General features: G+C 41.3%; 1 protein-coding gene across 1 annotated transcript; it reads right to left on the bottom strand.

Annotated features, from left to right (window-relative positions):
- Positions 1-4,143: 4,143 nt before the first annotated feature.
- adamts15a (ADAM metallopeptidase with thrombospondin type 1 motif, 15a) lies at positions 4,144-19,014 on the bottom strand. Its single transcript, XM_059352223.1, has 8 exons — positions 17,710-19,014; positions 12,929-13,061; positions 12,398-12,565; positions 9,068-9,351; positions 8,779-8,956; positions 8,508-8,680; positions 7,378-7,553; positions 4,144-7,245 (listed from the first exon to the last, which is right to left on the bottom strand). The coding sequence occupies exons 1-8, from the start codon at positions 18,637-18,639 to the stop codon at positions 6,453-6,455; spliced, it is 2,835 nt and encodes a 944-aa protein (XP_059208206.1). The 5' UTR covers positions 18,640-19,014; the 3' UTR covers positions 4,144-6,452.
- Between the last annotated feature and the right edge of the window lie 347 nt (positions 19,015-19,361).

Here is a 19,361-nt window from a genome sequence, read left to right as displayed (position 1 = left end):
AGCATATTTGTCACTGTGCACAACCCCGTACTGCCCCCACCCTTCATCTTGCAGACATTTCTGAGGATCTGCAAAACCGATACAGCATACACAGTGCTGTTCAACACAATTAAAAACAAGTATATCACTGGCCTAAGTTGCTTTTCATACAGAGTTTAAGCAGCAGAGGACTTAATGATGTTGTGCTCACATAATTGCTTTCGACCACAACCACACAATAAACAAATATGTGTCAAAAAGTGTCATGCAGTTTAACTCAGCCACACTGAGCTGAATCATTAGAATAGTTTTCCATTAGCAGAGGTCAGCTGCAGATCTGTCATCACTATTGTTTGCAGGCAGATGCTGTTACTGCTGCAGTCAGCAGACCTCCTCAGAGATGCACATTAATAAGGCTGCTGGTTGGGCCTTTCCACATACCCATTCAGAATCACATGCACTGTGTACAAAGCACTGCTTTGAGAGTGGATATCTTTAAAATGGTCTGTGGTGTGCAGTCCATCTGACTCAGCAATGGTTGCAAAAACAAAAATCTGCTGCTGATCAGACAGAAGACGCCACATAAATTTGTCATTGGGATTCTCACCCTAATTACTTGCAGAAACTCTCAGGTCTTCACCAGTTTATAATGGTTCACTAATTAGGGGTAAGCCTTTCTTGGTAGGGGAACTATTAAAGGGAGCAAAAGAATTTGAAATTATGTTTTTTAAACAGGAAATGCAATGATGCACTGCTGGCTGACCCAGCTACATTGTGGCTCTTGCAGCAGCGGTTAGTGAAACAGGACTCATTATTTGCCAAAGTGAAATGGGCAGTGTCATTCAGTAGTTTTTAATGTAAAAGCAGTTAGTGGTTTAATGTTTCGCCCGAGGACAAAGTCATATTTATTCAAACTTGGGCCTTACTTTGGAAGTTTAGGCTGGTTTTGATAAAACTGTATACAACAAATAATTTGCTGAGATCCGGGAACACTGCAACAACAATACTATAAAATCCTAATTGGGGAAATAAAATACAAGTGGTTAAATGATTAGATTGGTTGTTAACAAGCCACCGAATTATCTAAACCACTTATTCGGAGTTAACAAACCCTTTAATTCACATAATGACAGTAAGGATGGCAAAGGTGGGCCAGGAAGTGAATCTCTAACCCTACTGGATGCTTAAGGGACAGTTTGTTCAGGATTTTATTCATGAATCTTAGCAGTTAACTTGTTCAAACAAAACTACACAAGATTGAACTATATCAAGGTCCTTAGTTACAGATTTTCCACAATACACCGAACACAAACAATACACTCTATCAGAGTTAATCCAGAAAGTACCAGACCTATTACATTAAAGTTGGTTATTGTACATACCTGCCAAAAAGAGAAAACATTACCAACAAAACCAAAATCAACAACAAAAAGCATAAAAAGAGACAAGCACACAGCAGGGAAACAAGTCATATAAGTACCTGAATCAGAATATGATAGTTGGGTAAGCACAAATAATGTGACGGAAACAAATATTTTGTCTATTCGGAGTTGCTAATTATCATTATGGGAAAAAAAGCCATCATTGACATCTGTCATCTGCATGTTACTTGAACTTGTAGAAATACTTAATAATTATCATTATTATATCCCAATAAAAAACAAAAAAAGCCCATTCCCATTCCCAATCCTCTAACCAAGCATGATTGAATAGAGTTGCAGATAATACATATTATGGGGTTACATTGCTTCTATTTATATAGAATCTCAGAACAGACCCTCAGAGAGAGTGCTGTACTATAACTAGAATTTAATTTTCAAAAAAACTAAAGGTAAGGATCCAATTTGTGAATATCAGTCATGTGACAATCTCCAAACAGTCTCCATTGAATAATTCATGTTGCTATTTGTCTGCCCTCTGTAAAAGATAGTATCACTTTAATAGAAATCAACTGTTTTAAAGGGTGGGATCATTAATCATTGGTCTTGAGTTTAATGTAAGAGATTTATTTTTCCAAATCAAAAGCTTCATTTGAGAGAAGCGGGGTGAAGCCAAACATTCTTTCTGATAAGAAGTCTGGCTCAATTAAAGCCATCGAACCTGCAACCAGATATGTGTCTAAACCCAGGCAAGAGGCAACTAGGGGAACAAATAAATATTTCCATTGGCTCTCCTCCAGGTTTTGCTCTATCTGCTCTTATGTAGGTCAGACTATTCAGCCTTTTTGACATATCACTTCCTTCTTAAAAAGTAGGAAAAAAATGTCTGACACAAGACCTCCCATGCTAGACTCTGACCTTGTTCTCAAAGTCCTCAGACATGCATAAGTCATCACACCAGAATCGCACAATTCACAATTTCCACCTTCTCACACACACACAGCTGCATTCTTGGACTGGTCATAGACACAGACAGGGAGAATGAGTCCATGTCATCCGGCGGAAAATATCCGTAGTTGCATGTCTGAAATGTTGACCGTGAAACAAATGCACGGCAAAGTAGACTTTATAGGCTGCAGTGAGCTGCTAGGAGGCATGCTGGCCACCCATTTCCCATATGCACTTACTGCGGCTGCACATGCGAAAGCTGCTAATTAATTTGGATATTCCACAGAACTTGGGCATATGTTCTGGCACATTTTATATAGTCCACACTGCATCTGCTTCCTTTCTTTCTTCTGTTTAATTTTAATGCTGACCCTTGCTACAAGTTTGCTCAGCATGTGCTCCGTATTTTTTCCTCCCTCTGGCAGTGTTATACATTTTTTGGCAAAAACTATGCATTACTTTATCCGAGGAAAAGGTTTTTAGTTCATTTAGCATTCCCTCAAACCTTATAGAGTAGCTTATGGACAGATGTGCCTTCCTTATACTTAGAAGGCTCATAAAGTCTTGAAGGATTTGAATTTAAATGTGCAAATTACGTTCCTATGTCACAAGACTGCATTCTCAATAACAATTCAAGGGAAACATATTTTCTCCTACAGTTGCAGTACAAAAAATGTAGCTAATTAGTACATTAGTAAAAAAAGACTTGGTTAGATTTGGTAAAAGACCAGGTTAGGGTTAAAATGAGATGTTCGTTATAAAGTTTAACTTAACCGTGTTTGTTTGACCCATTCATCCATCCCAACCTCCTTTCTACAGTTATGAAGACTTTGATGGAACCTTATTTGCAATTTGTCAAAAACTAACATAATCCGAGGAAACGTGTTTCCTTTAAAGTGTAATGGACAATGCTGTTACGTTGTATTGGGTAATCATTTTTAGGAGACCAGGCTGGTCAAAGGACAACTGGACATTCTTTAGGATTTTAACATGTTTCACCAAATGGTTATTTTGTGATGTTTGGTGTTGTATTAGTGCTTGTCAGTCACAATAGCTCTCAGTGCTTCTCCATTTTCTTGTTCTGTGCTGTGAAAAGATCTAATAAGCTTGACCAGTTAGCAAGCTTAGTTCATTAGTTTAGCTTGGTCGCTAACAGGACATTACATTCATCCAGTCAATCTAAAAAGCATATCAGAAGTGGAGAAAGTTATACTTAACAGAGGATATTAATACAAGTTAATTAAAAATGACTTGCTTAGGTTTAGTAAAAGATCAGGGATTCGGTTAAAATAAGTTTGTTACTTAAATTTAACTTACCTGTGTTATGCAGACTTTGATTGGAAATGTACTTGCAATTTGTCAAAAAGAAACATGATGAAGAAAAATGTGTTTCTCTTAAAGCGTAACAATTATGTTTCATTGTATTGGATAGTAATTTTTAGGAGACCGGGCTGGTCTAAGGGTGACATTCTTTAGGTTTTAACATGTTTCACAAAATGTTTAATTTGGGAAGCATGGCGGCGTGTAAGCTAGTGCTTGTCAGTCACGATAGATCAACGAGCTTCTCCATTTTCTTGTTCTGTGTTTACTCCATCTGGCTTTTTTTGTTCAGACAGTGAAAAGATCTAATAAGCTAAACGGCCAGTTAGCAAGCATAGCCCGTTAGATGTCATAACTGTATGCAAACCATTGCTCAGAAGTGGAGAATATTATACTCAACAGAAGATGTTGATAAAAAGTGAAGGGGGCATCACAGCGAGTGTGCTTTGAGGCAAGAGGCTGATATCAACATTAAATTAATGCAGCGCAGGGGGAAAAAATCAGTAATAGTCATAACTGGTCATGAATGGCTTTATTTTTGGAATAAATACACTGAAGTCAAAGACAATTACAAATGCCTGTGTAAAAAAAAAAGATTTAAAAAGTATTTACAAATTATTTTTGCACAGAGCTGAATAAATATATACATAGTATACAATACAGCCCATGTAGGTCATAGGTTTCTTTTGCTGTACAAAGTGCAAAAGCTGATAAAAAATAAAAATCCAACTGATGCAGGATCCATCCTGTAGTTGGATGTTGGACTGGACAATGTGGCCCCTTTAAAAAAAAAACAAAAAAAAAAAACAAGAGTATAATGGATTACAGGATTTCATCGTGTGTGTAGAAAAACCCCCAGCTTGGCTCGGGCTTTGGGGCCATGAAGAAGGAGATCCAGGAAAACACACAATCTGTACAGCATTACGGAGGGCATGCCAGTTTTTCTTCCCCTCTCAGCTTTATCGTGTCATTGATAATAAATTATCTGTAGTAACTGTGCCAGACAGGCATGACTCAACATAGCTGAACACTATGAACTTAGAAGACAATTGTTACGGGCAAATGATAAAGGAAATAAAGGAAGCAATCAAATGTACTGAGTACAGAAGGCCGGAATTGAACACAGCGTGTGTGTGATATCAGGCTAAGCTCTTATCTCAGATGAGCAGCACCATGTTGGGATAAAGTCAGGCACCACTGGCTGTTGTCTTCTGCTCTGCTTTGTTATTAAAGCCACCAGTGTGACTTCAGACTCTAGTTTAAACTGTTTCCATGACTGGTGCTGAGTGAGGTTCTGCAGAAAATCAATGTCTGCAGCTTCCTAGTTTTGGAGGAGAAATTCTGGCTGCATCTAGTGTTTTTGGGAGTAAATCATGTAAATAAAAAAGTGGTTGTTAAGGTAGAAATCTGTCCAATGTTTTATCAACCTTGATCTGACAGCTGTTAACAAACAGCCAACAGATTTTAAAACATATATATACATATTTGCATGGTATAAACAAAGCAGCAGAAAATTATGTTAAAACAGAGCTACATCTGTACACAACCACATGAATTATGTGATCTGTTTTGTTTCTGAATCCCTGAAAAAACACAGATAAGGCCTTGATCAGACAGAGCGCTTTTTGCAGGTTTCAAAAAGCGAGGGGCACCTTTTTTTGTTAAAGCACACAGTTTTAAAAAAAACAGCACCTTGTTTGTGGACGTGCGCCGAATGTATCAGAAGCCAGAGTGATGCTCCATCATCAGCTAATGCTAGCTATCTAGCTTGATTAGCAGGGGACAGTTGTTATTCCAATGAACAGCCAACTCCTTTTGTCTTTTAGTGCAACTGAACAAAACTTTTTTTGACGAGCTGAAAACACAGTCTGCAAAATGATGTCATGCTGTATTGAAGAAGACTTGAAACTAATAATTGAGACCATAAACTCATTATGATGAAGTTTACTGAGGTAATAAATCAAGTGAGATGTAGGGTTATTTTCCTATTGACTTGCATGCAAACTGAATTCTTTTTGCAACCAGCTTAATCGCCCGCCGTTGGAATGCAAGTTTAAGGCATTTCTGCATTGGCTTCACATTTCAAACCACCTATCCTCTCAATTCATCTGACTGGATAAAGGAAGTGAGCAGTAAGCAGAAATAAACACATAAAAAATCAACAAATGCTTTACCCTTATTGAAAACAATGACAAAAAGCTAAAAAGCGCTCTGTCAGATTGTGACCTGAGATTGCAGATGAAGATCTCAATGAAAATCTCATTAAATTGTTGTTCTCAGTGTGAAGTTTTGTGATCATTACATTTATGTCCAGTTTGTAAAAAGTTATGCACCTCAATCCTGATATATTTGCTGTTTTGACAAATGAATAAGGTAATTTCTTGGACAATCAAAAAGCTTCAATGATCTACTTGCAAGACTCTAAAACTTTGAAACCTGAACAGTTAAAATGTTGTGACATGAGATATGTTCCAGACTCATAAGGTAAACTAGATTGATTGTTTTCAAATTCTGTATCTGCTGACAAGTAGGACGAGGGATTGAAATACATTTTATTTGACCTTCTATCATGTTATTTTGCCATCAGTTAGACCTGGATAATGTCTTTTAAAGCCAGAGTGATGGCAGTGAAAAATATCTTCCAGCATTTGTCCCGCAGCTTTCACTCGCCTTCCAATATTCTTGTTGTTCTTCCAAGCAAGTGTCCCATGATGCAGGGGTGGAAAACCTGCACCCGACAGACAGATTGTGTGTGATACTTGCAGGTGGGTTCAATTAAGTTCATATAAAACACAACAAAGATTTGTAGTTTATAGGTTTTAGTCACTAGCAAGGCCTTAGGTTGCAGAAGTCCAGCTCCTGTGGCTTGCGTAAGCCAGTGCAGTGGTCCCTTGGGAGCAGATGCCCAATTTGGGTTTTGCATTGCAACGGTCGTCTCTTGAAGCCCTTCCCACAGGTTCTGGAGCAAGGTGACCACTGCCCAATGTTCCACTCAGGACAAGGGTCTCCACAAACCCTCATTGCTGAAGGTCTTTGTGAAGGATCACAGTCCATCCCTGGCTTCCCGTCCGCTCTCAGACACTGCACCATCCTCCTTTGGGTCCCACTTCCACAGGTCACTGAGCACTGGTCCCAGTTTGTGGATATCCACTTTCCAAGAGCAGGATCCTCCTTGCTATAAGACTTCTTCAGTGTGTCTCCCCCCTTCTCCTTGACACTATCCTCAGCCAGGACACTGTTATGGGAATTTACACGTCCGTCCTTCTTCAGAGACTTGTCCTCTTTGGTCTGACGGGCGAGGTAGAAGGAGTAACGGATGCGAGGAGGCGTCATCTTGCCTGCACACAAAACCTCCACAGTCAGGGATTCTCCCAAGGGCTTCACGGCTTGTAGGGTCTCAGAAAGTCCAGAGGTGCCGCTGTAGCGCAGCAGGCTCCCCTTGACAATGATGTCCCTCTCTCCAGCTGACACTATGTAGTTCCCGTTGAGGAGGTAGTGGCCCACGCTGTTTTTAACCGCCAGATAGTTGTCGTCACTCCTCAATCCCTTGTAGCCTCGCTGACGGATGTCTACGTTGGCGGCGCCCACTGGTAACATGACCACAAAGTTGTAGCCGTGCCTGCATGCCAAAACACATCTCAGTCAGTGAAAGCTTATAATAGTGAGGTTGATAATGCTATCATGTTCGAGTAAGGGCGAGGGGATTAGAATGACGTAAGCAATATCCCATGATGATGTTGGTTTTACTCACTCAGGCTTTGTAAAGAGTCCTGACACCTTCTTGCAGCCTTTGCTATCACCACCGCAGATTCCACACTTATCAAACTTCTTGTTGGAGCCAATTTTCCCATCACAGCCTGCCTTAATGCACTTCCCTTGGACACACACTCCTGTGGAGTCTGGGGAGCATGGAGTCCCGTCCACAACCTGGAGTGTACGAAGAAACAAAAAAATAAACTTAAGTCATAAGAAGCAACCCTGTTGAATAGTGTTTTCCTCCCACTGAAATTATTTGTTCCCAAAGTGCATGGCAAGTGTACTCAAAATTCAGACAGCACAGCCACCTGTAGTGCTGAAGCCAGTTCATATGAACATTTGTTGGGGCTTTATGAAGAAATTAGTGCTGATTTGCATGTCCAAAATATTAGATTTGACACATCAAGCTAATGCATTTTTTTTAAATGGCCTGAAATGAACTACTTCCTTTTTGAAAAATGATCTTAGTTTAAAATATAAATGTACTCTATGAATATATCCAATGTATCATTTAAATATGTGGGATCTTGTGATGTGTAACTTTACAGAACTGCCAGTAGATTCTGTGGAGAAGAGTATCTGAAGTTAGGCTGTCAACCAAATTTGCCTCACTGCTCGTCTGTCTGCAAATATGTGACTGATAAGTTCACTTAATTGGGTTTTGTGTTCCCAGACGGAGACATTTTTTCATCATAAAATGTTTCTGACACCAAACTCCAGCTTGTGTGTTAAACTAAACTGAACACAGAAAGTACTGTAAACCCATTTTCCATTCAAAGTCATGACTCTGTGATTAAAACATGCAGCTGCTCTGTGATTCAGAGCAACGTGTCCCCTGAGTACTCTTATCTACTCCTCCTCAGCCGGTATGATGGAGTGAAGTGTGAACTCTGCCTCACTGCTGCTAAAGCTCACTCTACACCCTGCTATCTGAGAAGAATAAACTGTTCTTCTCTCCTTCATTCCTTCCTTCACTTTATGCGCTTAGACCAGAGGCAGCTGGCTGACATAAATTCTTAAAATCCTCACCCCGTATCTCAAAAACACAGACTTTTGTTCCAATCAAAGGATCTTTCCATCTGTTCAATACAAAGCAAAAAATACATGTGAGGTGTTGCCGTTTACCTTGGGTGCCAGGACGTAGAAGTAGCCTGTGCCGTTCGCCCTGCAGACCAGTTTACACCTGTCATCTGGGGACACTCCAGAGTACTTGGGTACCCACACCACAGAGGAATCGATGCGGTTGCTGTTGAAATTGCGGCCACTGTTCAAACACTGCTCCTCACGATAACTCTTACCTACACAGAGGGAGGGAGGGAGGGCACAGGAGGTGAGAGGTGGTAATACTTCTAGTTGGAAAAAATAACATCTTTGGAGATGGTTATCTGCCTCGTACCTGTGTCAGGGCAGCGGTTGAGGTTGCAAGAGCGGTATTTGACCCGAACTCCTTGGCAGTATTTACCCCCATTTGAGGGAACTGGGTTGTTGCACTCTCTTTTAGACAGCTGGACGCCTCCTCCGCATGTGCGTGAACAGACGCCGAACAAGCCCCACTTCCCCCAGCGGCCGTCCACCTGGAAATACACAAACCCAGCTGTGGCATATTGCAGACTGTATAGCAACCAAACCTGTCCTTTATCACACCCTGGTAAACATTGAGATCTGTGTCTTCATGTGAGCCTTACCTTCACATTTTGGGAGTGTTTGTCGGTGCAGACCCCTCTATCGCAGACCTGATTGTCCCCACAGTGGGTGCCGTCTGCCCAGGGGAAGTGCCGAGTCATGCACACCAAGTGGCCATTGGATTTTCCTGTGCACCACAGACGGCCGCATGGTGGTTGCATGAAGGGACAGGGCTTGGATCCTTCTCCGAACGCAAGCTCACACTGACGGTCGAGGATGTAGGATGATCCCGGCAGCACGTCAGGGAGGACCAGCGGTTTCTGTGGCTGGTCGAGCAAACATTCCCCTAAAAGAGGGAGACTCGGTGAGCAACACACTGAAGCAATGCCAGCTGTCATCTCTGGATTTATTGCTTTGCTTTGCCTTTGAGCACTTACAACTATGTATTAAAGGGATAGTTGGGATTATTTTGAAGTGTGGTTGTATGAGGTACTGGCATTACCCCATTTAAGAGAAGAAGGCCCTAGAGCTAAGCAATGTACTGCTGTGGAAGCTGGGGCATCAGCAAACCATTTAGAATATTTTCACCACTCTTCCTTGCCATCAGACGGCCCTGTTTAAGTTCACGCTGGGAGAACTGAAACCATTCTGTGCTTTCATCAAAACCACCAGACTCCATTGACAAAAACAGTAATTTTACTTTGCTAAACACAGGAGTTGCTGGTCTATCACTGCCTTGATCAGTTAGTTAGTGTTATTATGTGACTTTGGTGTTTTGAAGGTTTAGTTTAAATTTACCAATGTCTCACAATAACACAAACAAACTGAACGATCAAGGCAGCACTAGATCAGCAGTTCCCTGATCTGGGAGGTAAAATGACTGCTTTTGTCAATGGAGTGGATGAGAGCAGTGGCACTGGTTTTAGTTCCCTCATATAAACTTAAACAGGGCTGTCTGATGGCAAGGTAAAGGGGTGAAAATATTCTTAACGTAATGTAGACCTCAATTGACCTTGATTTTTATTATTATTTTTAGATGGGCCAGTGAAACACTGACTCTGGATAAATCCCGCATACATCCCCACTTCAAAAAAATCTTAATTATCCCTTTAAAGTAGGTGCCAACATTTCACTAAAATATTATCACAAAATCATGAAAAACCATGCATATGTATGCATCAATATTTCCACTAGCCTTTTCATTTTGTGTGTGTGTGTGTGTGTGTGTGTTGTGTGGGTGGGTGGGATTGTGGGTTGGAAGAAGTAAGCAGCCATTGCCCCTGTGATTTGGGCTCTTTGAAGAGAAAGTACAGCTTAATGTGGTGCATCTAGTGTATGCAACACGTACCACTACCGCACACAGACAAATAACACACACACACACACACACAGTGCCCCACCCACATCCCATCCTCAAACTCTTCCCGAAAAAACCCACAAGCTCTCATGTTTGATTCCATCCAGGGATAAAGTTATACTGCAATAATCTTAAACCTTTAGATCTGAGCTTGAAATTTGAGCTTTAAACCAAAATGACATGCAGCTTGCAAGAGTTCAAAGGTCAAAGGCATGGACTCTGTTTACAATAAATGGCACACAGAAACCATTCCAGGAACAGGCTAATCATAGGAAGAGTTTGACAAGCAGGTGCTTGGAAACATGAAAGATCAAGGTCAGTGGATGAGAAGGTTTCCAGGAGGAGGCTTTTTATCACACAGCTTCTCACCCTTATGAGGAATTTACACATCCAGAACAAGTCATTTCCACTGGGAAAACACTGGGTTCACTTGCTTTGAACTGCTTATTATGCCACTCGTGTTGCGGTGAATTCACAACAGATAATAAAGCAGTGAGTGAATGAGCTCTAAGTGGTGGCAAATTTGTTTCCTCCAATTTCACCGCAGATTTGGCAGCAGAAACGCTCTGATTAAGTGATAGTACAATACTATATAAACAAGTCACTCCACACCTCACCTCTTCCTTCCTACTCGCTCTCCAAAGAGCAATCATCAAAAACAACAGCTGGCACGCACTGTGTGTGCTGAGAAATGAACAGGTTACAAATGATTTTGGGCACAATTCTGCATGGGAACTGCCTCAAACATGTGGCGACATGTTTTTTTTTCTTCTCTCCGCTGCTTTTTGAAGTCTAGATTTATGACAGATGGCCATGTGAAACCAAGTTACAACATTGCTAGATAGAAATCACTCCATGTCAAGTCAAAAATGTTCTTCTGTCTGTGTCTCAATCTGGACCAGTTTGTGCCCTAGAACAGAAAGAAGCAAAAAGGTTTGTCTATTTGCAGTAAACCTGCATGGGAAACACTGGGCAGATACACCTCTCTGTCCAAACCACTGTGGCGACTCTCCCCAGAACAAGCCCTCTAATTTGGGACAGATGTGGGGGCAGTTTTAAAATAAATGTTTAGCATTGCTCCGAGGCCAAGTCCTGTGGTCTGGCCTGCTTGGCAAACAATCTGCATTCAACCGATGAATTTCCTTTTGGCTTCTGCCAGTCTTTTCTGTGAGCATGGTGCTGTAAGAGGCTCTGCAAATGTCACATTTGAAGCGAGGCTCACTCTGAAATTCTATCATGTTCTCACTTGCCATGTCACTCACTTTTACCTCAAATGATTGTAGTCTTGTTGAACATCAAGAGGCTGTTAAATGAAAAAAATTTAGTAAAAACCCTACATTTTTAAAGAAGAGCCTTCCCCTCTCCAACAACTGGCTGAAAGTCATAACTTGATCCACTGACAAAAACAAAACAATAGAACAGTGAGGAAAAAAGGCTCTCCTTATGTGATCATACCTCACTTTGTCACTCTTTTTACGTTTTACTCATAATTGCCTTATTTTTTATGTATACAATGCACAGTGCCCACAAGTGTTATGAAGATCGGGTCTCTGCATGCTATATATAATAGATTTTTTTTCTCATTTTTACAACCTCTACTTGCAACCTCTCTTGTCCTCTCCTCTCTGCTCTGTGTAAACAGATTTTCAATGAATATTTGTCACGTGACCGTCCGTCTCAGCAGAATCAATCATGGCTTCACAGTGTTGCTGAGAAGCAGAATTTAATGTTTTCAACAGGTATCTAGTTATTCTAGTTATTATTATTTCTACCATAAACTGTGTATTTTTGGAAAAGACTTCAACCACAACCGATACTGACTCAAGTGATGTCCTTTGATGCAGTTTAACAGACTTCACACAGCCACACAATGTTGTATACAGCTTTTTTTTACAGATGCATTAGTACTCTCCAAGACGTATACAGGCGATGTTTAGTTCCCTTAGTATGTGTCCCTTCTGACTTCACACTTCTTAAATCACACTGTGAGGCTGCTCACAGTCAAACACAGGGGTCAGGGGTCATGGAAACTCACCATGCCCGCTGTCCAGGAATTCAGTGATGATGGCAGCGCTGCAGGGGGACCAGGGGCTGGTGCGGTTGATCTGGATGAGAGTGGGAGACATCATGTGGTTGTCCTGCAGTTTCCCAAACACATCCTCACAGGCTCTCACATTGTCGTGTGGCATGTTGAACACGTGTCCTGCAGAGAGGAAATGAGATGTCTGATGTCTTTCATTAAAACATGGATACATTTATCAGTGATTCTGGATATGCACTCACACTACAGGAACAATGCAGTACTAATGTGTATTGAAGCAGCAACTGCTCAGGCTAAAAAACAAAGCCAACATGGAAAAACTGCAGTTTCTTGAATGGTCGAATGGTTAAGGTTGGCTCCAAAAGCAGGTCAATCCCTACAGATCCCCATGTTACTGCATGGGGGGATTTTTTTATGTAACTTACCCAGAGAAATTATATTAAGGTTTAAGGTCAGGCACAATTAAGGCTGTGGCTATTGGCCATGTTTTAAACAGTCTGTGGTATTGAATGATGGATGGCTTACCAAGCTCATGAGCAGTGGTGAAGGCTGAAGGCAGGCCATCGTCTTCGATCACAGAGCAGCTCCTCTTAGGGTCGCACATTGTGCCGACATCCGCCATGCCAAGAGTGTCACAGGTGGAGGCTCCACACAGATCCTGGACAAAAAGAAAACAACATTTTGCATTAGTACATCTGATAAGTACATTGTTATACATGAATAAATTACCTAACAGGCTTCTGGTACAAAATGTCAGGGCCTCCCCAGGCCTTCACCTACAAAATGTCACTGAAAGAGACACGTACCAACCAGGGACAGACTCAAAATGACGACAAGGAGACCAAAAAAGCTGCAAAAATAAACCAAGACACTCACATTGACTATGAAAAGGGCTAAACAACCAAAAACAGACACAGCATGACTACAAAGAGAAGCAAAACGATTACAAAACGGAGCAAAAATAACCACATGAAGAAAAGGACAACAAAAAGGCCCAAAATGACGCATTGCAACTTTAAAGAGACACAAAATGTCAACACAGAGACACAAAAACACAGAGAGATATGCAACGTCTACAAAGCAAAAGAGTTTAACCCATTGACGCCTAAAACTTCCTGTAAAACCTCTGGGCGATTTTAAAATAAGCCCCTAAAACCTGAAGTTTTTCTGGAAATTCAACAGAAGTGTCAACGCTTCTACTAAATAATAGATTTTCCAGCCTCTGTAGCAGATAGAAATGAAATTCAAAAAGTATTTGAGAGCTTATACAAATACTACAAAACGACGTAAACGCTTTCCAGGCTTCAATGGGTTAAACTGCTATGTCCTATGTAGGAGAGGTGGTGTCTGTGCCCAGGGGTCCATCGTCTCATAATGGGTCCACGGTGTCATGATAGCACTGTAATCTGTTCGTCTGAAACCTTTCTGATCACACAACTGTTTCTGTTTCTCGCCCTGTCTGACATCTTTTTAGTGATGTCACCTTGTTTCCAGCCCTCAGCAATTAACTTGGTGAGTACAATGTTTTTAATACCAACAAAAGAGACGGCCTAAACGACAAAAACAACACCCAAGCTGCAGCAAAGTGCAATTATCCCTTTTAGGTTTGTTTTCTAGAGATTGGGAAAAGATGCAATATTGTCAGCTTTCCACCACCAAGTCTTTAAGTGTTTTCAGTGGGCAACAGTGTTTAGAGCACACCTTCTTCTATGAGGTAATGTGACTGTCCCCAATCATAACATTTCCATACCAGAGCAGAGTTTCCAGATGACCTATTTCTCAACCACAAGGTTTTTAAAACCCAATCTTAGCGAGTATCCATTTGGAGCTCAACCTCCTAATCACAGGACAACTTCTGCAGCGACCGCTACAGAGAACCGCCCATCTGCCTGGCTCCCAAACAGCTCCGTCTCCACATACCCAGAACCACAGAGAACCAGCGGTGGTTAGCTATTAGAGATAAAGCACAGGGCTAGATTAATGTCACACAGCCCTACGATCCTCCTCTGCACTGGATGTACACATTGAACATGGTGCCAAGAGAAGACCTCGAGCACTATGACAAATCATTCCTAGAATAAACCACAAAACCACAATTGTTGGCCAGCGCAAATCTAGTCCAGATGTGCTCATGTGTGCAGACAACATCTGAATGCTTGGGCCATTTATGAGCAAAAAATAAAAACTGCAAGACGAACAGAGGAGAAACAGCAGTGTCAATGAGTTTATTCTTTGCTTTGACCTACTTCTCAAATGTGTCATCTATCATTGCTTTTTTTGTGTGTTTCTGCAATTTTAAAACAATATGCAAGTTATCTCAGCAAAGAAGTATTCCCTTTTTAATTTGTCTACAGATTTGAATGTATTAATCTACCATCTGGCCCTAAAAACAGTTTGTGTTTTGGGTGCATAACTGTCATGTTACTCAGTTACTAAAGGTAAAAAAGGTCTGCATCAGCACTGGTTTACAACATCAGCACATATTTGAGAGTACTCTTTCCCCTTCTCGACCCATTATCTATCGTGTAAGTAAAGGCAAACATGCTGTGGGCTAAAGTACAACCACCCCCTCTCTCCCAGGGGAAACATAAATATGTCACATTTATAGTAAGATTTTTGTATTTTGGAGCCTGGGTGTACACATACAATAAACTTTCTGAGGAACTTAATGAACTGGGTAAACTTGCAGCATTCTTTACATGACAATCATGCTGGCTACAGTTAAAAGATGACCGCAGTTGCCTGTGGACAACACCGAGTTGGTCTTCATAAAACCTACAAATTACACTGTGGGCTGGTAAACAGCAGACAATGGATGTGCCTTAAATGCCCGTTGAAAGCCCTGGTAAACCAAAACAACTCCACTGTCCAAACTGACTCATTTAAAGTCATGAATCAATAGAAGTTGGACTGTCTTCTCATTTTCTAACCTTTGCTGATTAGCTTAGGAGAATGCTCTGTGTGCAGATTGCTTACTTGATATCTGAAGCTAAAGTGTAAAATATTTTAAGTAAATACCTTGAGTCTGGGGTGAATTTGTTTGTATGCATACTACAGACCTGGATGGCAAAAGGTTTATTTAAAAATATAAAATACAATACCTCACAGTTTTACAGATAATATGATGATATTCATTAGCATCTTTCATTTTATACCGGAGCAGTTAAAGAATGTAGTTTAGTTTTGACAGTTATTAAAATGAAAATACATTAATGAAATTCTACTCCACTACATTTAGCTACCAGCTTTAGTTACTTTTCAGGTTGAGATTTAACATGATAAAGACATGATAACAAAACATGATACATTTAAAGTAATTTAACTTTCTTTTTTTTTTAAATTTAATTAAACCTATATTATTACAATATTTGGAATAGATAAAACAATCTGAGTGCGGCCATTCTGCATAAAGAGTACTTTTTGATACTTTAAGTACATTTTGATATTGTTGTACTTTTACTTAAGTAAGTTTTGAATGCAGGACTTTTACTTGTAGTGGAGTAAATCTGCAGTGTGGTATAAGTAAGTACTTTTACTTAACTAAGAGATCTGAATACTTTTTCCACCACTGGAATAAGAACCCAGTGATGAGATCCTGGATGTTCTGCACATGTTGTTTACAAGCCCAAAACAATGTGTAGTGTATTTGTTTATGTGGTAGAGTTAATTCTGATGGATTGAATATTATATTTGTTCATAAATAAAGCTGAAACACCATTGTTTGTTGCATGGAAAGTGAAATGTAAATACAGGCATATAATATATATGAGGTGTGACAGACTCTAAATGCTGCTTTATGCACTGTGACACTATTTACCATGTATGGCCACTCCATGGCTTTTCTTGAACAGTTGAGGCAAAAAATTCCATCAGCTGGAATCTTTTTTTCACACGTGAGCCAAATTTTCTTCATTTGACCAATCCTGGCAAATGCAGCCTCTTCTGAAATACAGTACTTGTTACAGTGAGGTCATTCATTCAGCCCAATATAACGTTAACTCAAACAATGACTGAATCCCCTGACTTTCTACTTTCTACTGCCACATGACTCACTGTCTGTAGCCAGTTGAATGGGGTCATCGAAACTGGCTGCAAGGTTTATAACATCAACTCTGCACGTGGAGCTCATGATCCCAAAACCTGGTTACACCCTAGATTTTGTAGTTGAAATTATTTCATGGAAAACAGGGGCCATATTTGACAGGAAGGGTATGCACATAGGAGACTTGCAGCACAAAGAGAGGAAATGCGTGATAAAGTGAAGAATGTTTTGTAAAGACGCTACTGTGCAGGCTGACTGCAGCTTGTGTCAGATTTTGGGGCGAACAGGTGGGGCAGAAACACGAAGGGACGTGACATCTTTGACATGCACATAGGAACCTCCCCCCTCCTACATCACTCCCTCCCTCCATCCCTCCCTCCCTCTACCTCTCCCTTCAGGGGCCTGTTTAATGAGGAGCAGCCAAGTGGTGGGTAGGGCTGGAAAACCCACAGCTGGAGGAAGAATGGGAACGGCTGAGAGAAACGAGACACTTCCTACTAATGCCTCCCTGGTGGCACTTAAATTTGGCAAAGTTACAGTTAAAACAAATGTTTGTTTGAGGTTTGATGAATAGATAGTGTTAGTGACGTTGGCCGAAGTACCTTTTTGTGTCACCTTTGACTTTAATTGTAGTAGCAAAGGCTCTGAGACTGTAGACTGCATATGACTCTTTAACAGTATCAAAACATATATACTCTGAATATACCTATCTGCTGATTCGTCGACTTTATTCCAAGTCTTCCAGGGTAGACAGTTCATCACAGATCAGCAAGTTACAAACTGACCAATGAATGTGAGCTATGACTTCATCTCTGACCTCGGTGTCATGTGCCAAATATTTAGGGAGTGCAGAGAGAAATTCAAAGGTGGGTTCCAAGTCTATAAAACTTCCCTCTGAGGATCCATAAAGAGTATCAGGACTATCGCTCTGCTCAGCTGAAGTAATTCCTCAGTGACCCAGCCTCGGTGTCAGATCTGTGATGGTATTGGTGGATTGGATATTCAGAGTTCACCAGAGGTGGAGAGTGTGTTTTGGGAGCAAACCAATTGCCTGACACAGCAGGAGTGGAGTGGGGGAAGCCTGTCATGTTAAGTCCACCAAATCCATCTCTTATCAAACATAAACAAGCATCACAACATTTACAGATTAAATAGTGCATCTGCGGAGACCAGTTTTACGCATTTCTGTGCGTCATTACGCGCACTCAAACACCACATTCTACCGTGTTAACACAAGTCAAATAAAGCGTTTTTTTTTTTTTACCTGTCTGGTGAAAAGTATCGCTGTGTCCCAGTAATCTGGCATCTTGTCGTTGTTTTTATTCATCTTTTTTTGCCAAGTGCAAAAGTTCCGCAGCGTCATGGCGGCGTTCCCGGACACCTTGGGTCCTTTGTCCTCCTCGGATATAACCAGGATCTTCACAACTACGATGTTGATGGAGTTGAGGATGCTGGGGTGTTTGTAGAGCCTCGCTGCCACCGACATCAGTGTCAGGAGGTAGTGTTTGAGGTCATCTCCGTGGAACTGAAACATGGACTCGTCCGCCACCACGAGCGTCTCCACGTACCTGGGGATGGACGCGAACCGTTTGGCTCTCCCCATCCTCCCCAGCATCGTCTCGGTTACATTGTTGTAATCTTTCAATCGCTTGTATTTCTCCAGCGATTGCGCAACCTGGAGGCTTATGTCGCTGTCCACGGCGCATCTTGAGGTTGAATTGAGCTTCAGGTTGTCGCTGGCTCTGCGCCGGATGATGTGCGCACCTTCAGCGCTTGTGGTGTCATTTTGCACCGGGCTGATAAAATATTCCCAGCCTTGGAAGCCAAATGCACCTTGTAAGCCCTTACATAGGCTCAAAGCAGCGTAGGAATGTGGGTCAGCATTCACATATCCGGAGTAAAAACACCGGCTCAGGTCAGTGGTGACATCGGAGTTGGAGAGCCAGAGTGCGTCTTCTTTGGAAATTGAAGGCGCAATGAAATTCGAGTCCTGGTATAAATCAATCACTAATTCCTGCTGGAAAGCTCTGATTTTTATGACACATTTTCTATTCAGGATATCCACGTCGTTGTCAGAATCCCTCCTGTCATGGTTATCCAATTTAATAGGGAAGCAAAGTTCACCTTCCATGCAACTGACAAGTTTTGAGAGTGAGACCACAAAGTAGAGGAGAACGGTTGTTCTGATAAACATGACGATGTTTGCATTCAATAAAGAATGCAATGACCATGAGAGAAAACAAAACGATATTAAATGTGCAAGCTCAGTGAAAGCGGTGAGAGGCACAGATCAGGATGAAGAGAATAATCCAGTGCGCACGATCTAAAACAATGCAGGTCGTACAAGTCCACTCAGTGCAAACTCCTCCTGGTCATGACCCGTTTCCATTCTCCACCTGTGTGTGCTGAGTCGACTGCTGCCTTCTGTGGACTTTATGCATTTTCGTCATGTGTAAAAAATATGGAAACTCAATCTCTCTTTTGGAGGGAGGGGGGCAGTCTTTTTGGAGGCGCTCATTGGATGCGCGTCTCAGCACAAGACTTTTTCTGCGGCCACTTGAAACTCAGCAAACAGCCGGTCGATCATCATGTCCCAACATCACATCTCCCACTCCCACCAGTCACTGCCTGACTCCACGTATTCTGCACACGTCCACCAAGTCACTACTAAACTGACATTTTGATCACATTGCAGTTCAGGGATATAATTCATAAAAGTCATTTTCATCTCACTTAAAAAGCAGAAAGCTAAATCTGCAGAAATGTGCACACTTTAAATATAGGATAAGAAAGAAGTATGCTTTAATACTTTATATTGCATCTTAAATGGAACATCAGTGGGCTGCATGGTTATTAGAGATGTTAAACTCAGGTGAACATGACACAAGCCACTATAATGTTGCAGCTGTAGTCCCT

Source organism: Centropristis striata, chromosome 15 (assembly GCF_030273125.1).
Source record: "Centropristis striata isolate RG_2023a ecotype Rhode Island chromosome 15, C.striata_1.0, whole genome shotgun sequence".
Taxonomy (NCBI): Eukaryota; Metazoa; Chordata; class Actinopteri; order Perciformes; family Serranidae; genus Centropristis; species Centropristis striata.
This window is presented reverse-complemented; position numbering and strand designations above follow the sequence as displayed.

Bases quoted from the DNA above. Each gene is read 5' to 3' on its own strand.
- adamts15a (XM_059352223.1), bottom strand. From the start codon at position 18,639: ATGTTTATCAGAACAACCGTTCTCCTCTACTTTGTGGTCTCACTCTCA. The intron at 8,681-8,778 runs GTACGAGGCAGA...CCCTCTGTGTAG, and splicing joins CAACCGCTGCCCTGACACAG to GTAAGAGTTATCGTGAGGAG. The intron at 7,554-8,507 runs GTAAACGGCAAC...CGTACACTCCAG, and splicing joins TCTACGTCCTGGCACCCAAG to GTTGTGGACGGGACTCCATG.